The sequence below is a fragment of the Cupressus sempervirens genome, chromosome 4 (genome assembly GCF_028749045.1).
Source record: "Cupressus sempervirens isolate cs-2001-9-10 chromosome 4, ASM2874904v1, whole genome shotgun sequence".
Taxonomy (NCBI): domain Eukaryota; kingdom Viridiplantae; phylum Streptophyta; class Pinopsida; order Cupressales; family Cupressaceae; genus Cupressus; species Cupressus sempervirens.
In genome coordinates this window covers 890,497,479-890,502,810 of record NC_143121.1, presented here as the reverse complement: position 1 = coordinate 890,502,810, position 5,332 = coordinate 890,497,479, and the positions used below count along the sequence as shown (strand labels likewise).

The window sequence follows — 5,332 nt, the reverse complement described above, 5'->3', positions numbered from 1 at the left end:
ATTTTTGGGCCAGTCTCTAGCCAATCTTCATCATGAGGGCTTTATTTAGATCCCCAATTCTCCTCATGTTTAACTCCCTTGAGATTTAGGTCTAGACACCTTTTCCAAACTATCCAGGTTCAATTTCATGTTCTTCTCCATTCCCAAGCATAGGAATAAGGTTCTATTTGATTCTTAAAGTTAGCACAGATGAATGAGTGAAATGAATAAGAATATGCCTCAAATTTTAATTAATTGTTTTAGAAGGTACTCGATAATGCAGATGTGGTGAAAAGATCAATGATAGAGGATACATGGCAAGACATTTTTAGGATTGACAAGAGCGTAATGAGAGGTAACTGGAATCTAAAGAGCTAGGATTAGCAATGACAAATAAGTGAAATGAATTAATATATGCCTAGAATTTTATTAACTTTTTAGGGAGGTAGTGGATAATGAATTCGTAATAAAAAGACCTATGGTAGAGGATACATGACATGATTTCCTAAGTATTGACAAGAATGACGAAAGATCATTGTACTGTAGAGGTAGTTGGGATCTGAAGAACTAGAATGCATTTTCTAAAACTAGCAAGTAGTTGCAACCATGAATAAAGTAATGTTATTCCTAGAAATCAGTGGAGAGAATATTACAATTGTAAGAGATACAAGGGACAAGTGTACTTTCTTTTTTTCTTGGACATGATCTAATAATTGTATAGTTTAATTATTTTAATCATATATGTTGTAGACAACTTATATAAATGAAACATATTTTAATTATGTAAAATAGAAAATAAAGTAATTAAATAATATAAATTATAGAATTATTCTGCTAGACGAAAGATATAAGATAAAACCGATTTAACAAAGTTTTTGTTTTTTTTTGGTCATACGTTGCTGTAACATTTTTAACGAGAATTTATTGTCAAATTTAGGAACTTTGGAGTTGTTTTATATTTATTGAAGTCCAGAAATCAGACAAATGTAAACTAGGACGCGAAGGGAGGGAACATCGAACAGCGGGGATGAAACCGACCGCCCTCGCTGTTATATCTATAAATCAGCGTCCAAAATATTTGGAAAGATTGGATCATGAATATAGGTACGAATATACCCATCTTTTGATAAACGCGGTTTCAATTTACTTGATATTTAATTTCTTCAATTTATCGGCCGCGAGAGAAACAAACGATAGATGACAGATAATTTTATTAAATGATAAGCAATCCATGAATACGGTCGTTTGCTTTCCTCTCAAGATATACGCCAAATATTAATTTGTTTATATGGCTGAGATTGAAATGCACTGTGATTAGAATAAATAGAGTGGATTTAAATGTCAATTGTAACTCCTATGTTTGAAGTTTGGTAGATTAACATGAGAACTCCAGTGGTAATCAGACGGACTGCGCAGGTTCCGACAGTGCCAGAAATTGAAGAAAATCAAGTGGAAGAAGAATCTATTCATCCTCCTCTAGTTCCTGCTGAGAAATTAGTTTATGTTGCCGTTGGAAACGACTTGTTTGAGAGCGCCTACGCTCTCAAATGGGCGATTCAAAGTTTGGATAAAAGGGAAGAAGCGTTAATAATTCTTCTTCATATTCGTCCTACACTTCGCTACTTTCCATCGCCAAGTAAGAATTTCGATGATCGAATTCAGTTTGGATGCACATATCAAAAATCTAATATTTATTGTTTTTCTGCGGACAAATTTGACGTTTCTGTGATTTCAGTTGGAGTGATTCCTCTGAACCAAGTAAAGAAGGATGTTTTGGAAGCTTACGAAAAGGGTGAAGAGAAAAAGCGGGACGGTTGGATGAATCAATATTTGGATATGTGTTCCAGAGCAGAGGTATGATTACTATCTGGTTTGGTAAATAAATGGACATTTGCGGAAAATTTGATCTTTCATGTCTAAATTTAAGCAATTTGCCATAGGTCAAAGCTAAGGCTTTAGTTCTTGACAAGGAGGAGATTTCCAAAGGGATTGTTGAAGTGATTTTAGAGCATGGTATCACGAAACTTGTCATGGGAACAAGTTCAGCGGGCGGTGTAATTTTTATGTACGAGAAATAATTCTGTATGTTCTATTACAAACATCGCCAAATCTTTAAAATCGTATAAAATAATCCGATTCTTCAAATTTTGTACAGGAAAATGAAGATGCATCAGTCGGGGAAAGCGTATTATGTTCAAAAGCACGCGGGAGAGTCGTGCGACGTTTCTGTTGTTTGCAAAGGGAAGCTCGTACTGCTCAGTGAAGGATCTCCTGGTCAGTAGATAAACAATTTCATATTTGCAAAGTAAATCTTTGTTTTGTAGAAGAGTTGAATCCAAAAGACAGTTTGATTTGAAAAAATAAAATGCAATTTTAATTCAGAAAGCAATCTTATATGAGAATTTAATGCCTACAAATCGGTATTTGTTTTCAATCTAAAATTTACATTCTCTGTTTTTGTTTGTCTGAATTTGTATCGGCAGCTCGGAAATCAAAGAGCGGCAGAAGTCCTCTGCCCGATTGGCTGAGGAAACGAACCGAAGATTCCATTGTTAAACCTTCTCCAAATGATTTTAACCGATCGATTTCATCGCCTGCACACTTCGGACCAGATCTGAACAACGGTAATCAAACACCGTCAAATTCGCAGCGAGATTCTGTGGCTCCCGTGACCGAGAAAGTGGACGATCTGGAAATAACATCTGCAATTGATGAATTTTGGTCGGAATTGGAAGCACCATACAGGTCACAAATGGATGTAGATCAAACTTACGATGTGGAGCATGGGCCAACAGAATCTCATGTAAATGCTCTCCACCAAACAATCTTTTCTAATTAATATATTTCTTTGCTTCAAGCTTAATAAATTTCTTTCTTCTCATTGAGCCATAAATAAATGGAAGCCACAACTAGAGAATTTTCACGTCTTCTCAGAAAGCTAATCTACGGCATTGGAAACATGTAAACGAGTTCAAAAGATCTATGTGTGTGATATTTAGGATAAGGAACTAAAACTAACTTGAAATTTAAAGCAGGAAGTGAATTATACAGATGCCGAAGTCGTGAAACTTCAGCTTACAGAGGCATTGCAAGCGGTCGTGAATGTGAATAAGGAACTGCAAAATGAGATCCTGAGGCGCAAGAAAGCAGAGGCCGCTGCATTGATATCAATTCACAAGGTATAAAGCACCTTCCTTATTTCCATATGCAACTTCTTGTTGCTTCAGTAAGTTCTCCTAACGTTTTGTGCATCTTCAGTGGAAAGATATTGAAACAGCCTTCAAAGAAATGGCCAAAGAGAAAGAGGATGCCATCTCGCGTATAAAGCTTATCGAACAGAGATGCAAAGACCTTACAAGGCGACGGAACGAGGTTGAGGAAGAAGTTCAAGAAATGGTGGAGAAGCTGACATCACTCGCAGCAAAAGTGAACAAATGCACCCGTGAAAGACAGGCAGCCATTAATGAGGTCGAAGCAACAAGGCGAAAGCTTGCGGCCGTCGAAGAACAAAACTTGCGAATTCTACAGCAAAAGGACGCCGAAATTCAATATCTTCAGAGTTGCTTGCTTAGAATGCCGCCAGGCGATGCCTCAATATCCTCGTCGTCCTCTAATATCCTTGAATTCCGCGAATACTCTTTCGAGGAAATAAAAACAGCAACCTGCAATTTCTCCAGCGATTTTAAACTCGGAGAAGGCAGTTATGGCGATGTGTACAAAGGCGTAATCAAACAAACAGCCGTTGCAGTCAAAATCCTAAGGGAGAAGGGTTTGCAGGGTCGGAAGGAATTTCAAAGTGAGGTATGAACAGTAAATTTTTTCCAAGGCGACGCAAAATTTTAAATTATCTTCTTTTCTGGCAGATTTTTCCAAAAGAAATCTTTCACTTTTCTTACAGAAACTCTATGAATTTCTCTTCTTCAGATCGGTATTTTCAAGGACATTCATCATCCGCATTTGGTACGAATTCTTGGAGCTTGTTCCGAGCGAGGTTGTGTAGTATATGAATATATGTCGAACGGATGCCTTGAAGATCACCTGAGCTACAAAGGCACCTGTCCGCCTCTTCCTTGGTACGCCAGATTTCGCATCGCCGCCGAAGTATGCTCAGCTTTGCAGTATTTGCACAGTTTTATGCCGGATCCAATCGTCCACCACGATCTGAAACCGCAAAATATACTCCTTGATGAGAATTGTGTGAGCAAAATAAGCGACGTCGGCCTATCTCGTCTTCTGTCAAAGGACCAAAACTCAGAGTCAGAGCCAAAAGACACATTTTCGTATATGGATCCGCAATACCTAATAGACGGCGAGTACTCTACAAAATCCGACGTTTACAGCGTCGGAATCGTCATTCTCCAGCTTCTAACCGGAAGGCCTGCCCTAGGACTCGTCAAAGATGTGGAAAGGGCGTTACAAACTTCAAACTTTCACAAAATTTTGGATCCTTCAGCTGGAGATTGGCCGTTTGTGCATGCTACTCAACTGGCTTATCTTGCCTTAAATTGCACGCATCCGGAAAGAAAGAAGAGGCCCGATCTTCAACCGACTGTGATGAAAATGCTGAATCAGATCCGCAACATGTTCCCTGAAACAAACCTTGGCAGACCGGTTGAATGTGGGCAAAAGGTGGGGAAAGGAACTGAGGAAATACATGTTCCCAGCTTCTTCCTCTGTCCAATCTTCAAGGCAAGGATCATTTCTTCTACTCTTACACCATTACTTGGTGTTTCAAATTATATTTGTTATAATCTGATTCTGTTACTTCATATTTCCCCGACTCCATTAGGTCTTCTTTGTTATTAAAAAATGAGGGTTTTGACTTGAGTCAAAATTGTTCCTATTTGCAGGAGATTATGCAGGATCCTTACATCGCTGCAGACGGCTTTACATACGAGAAAGAGGCGATCAAAGGATGGTTTGATTGTGGACGTGACACATCTCCCATGACAAATGAAAAGCTTGCGAGTAAGAATCTCATCCCAAACTTTTCTCTAAGATCCGGCATTCGACAGTGGCAAGAAAGCGGCGATCTCTTGTAGATGTTAATGGCGTCGATCACCTCAGAAAACAAGAGCTCGTAGAGCTAAAGTCCCATGCATTTTAGCATGAGTTGTACGCTTGTCGAGAGGTTGTATACTTTATTTACTTAATTGTATTATAATATTTATATAAATATTAAAATTATTGATACTTTATATAAATGTTTCGTAATAATGATTAAAAAAATTCTCATGAAGCACCATGGCAACACCCTAGATTTATTTCAAACCTCAATAATTATAAATCTTCAATTGTAGCTGTAAAAATCATAAATCTTATAAACATATGGAACATATATTGTTTTAGATTT

General features: G+C 37.8%; 1 protein-coding gene across 1 annotated transcript; it reads left to right on the top strand.

Moving 5' to 3' along the window:
- Positions 1–1,359: 1,359 nt before the first annotated feature.
- LOC149564256 (U-box domain-containing protein 33-like) lies at positions 1,360–5,021 on the top strand. The gene is made up of 9 exons (XM_089828320.1): positions 1,360–1,615; positions 1,715–1,833; positions 1,920–2,044; positions 2,135–2,253; positions 2,463–2,782; positions 3,015–3,158; positions 3,238–3,780; positions 3,904–4,668; positions 4,830–5,021. Exons 1-9 carry the CDS (start codon positions 1,360–1,362, stop codon positions 5,019–5,021), a joined length of 2,583 nt encoding a protein of 860 aa, XP_089684446.1.
- Positions 5,022–5,332: the final 311 nt, after the last annotated feature.

Excerpts from the sequence above, each read along its gene's own strand:
- LOC149564256 (XM_089828320.1), top strand. The coding sequence starts at position 1,360 with ATGAGAACTCCAGTGGTAATCAGACGGACTGCGCAGGTTCCGACAGTG. Across the intron at positions 2,045-2,134 it reads GCGGGCGGTGTAATTTTTAT|GAAAATGAAGATGCATCAGT; the intron begins GTACGAGAAATA and ends AATTTTGTACAG. Across the intron at positions 2,783-3,014 it reads ATGGGCCAACAGAATCTCAT|GAAGTGAATTATACAGATGC; the intron begins GTAAATGCTCTC and ends AATTTAAAGCAG.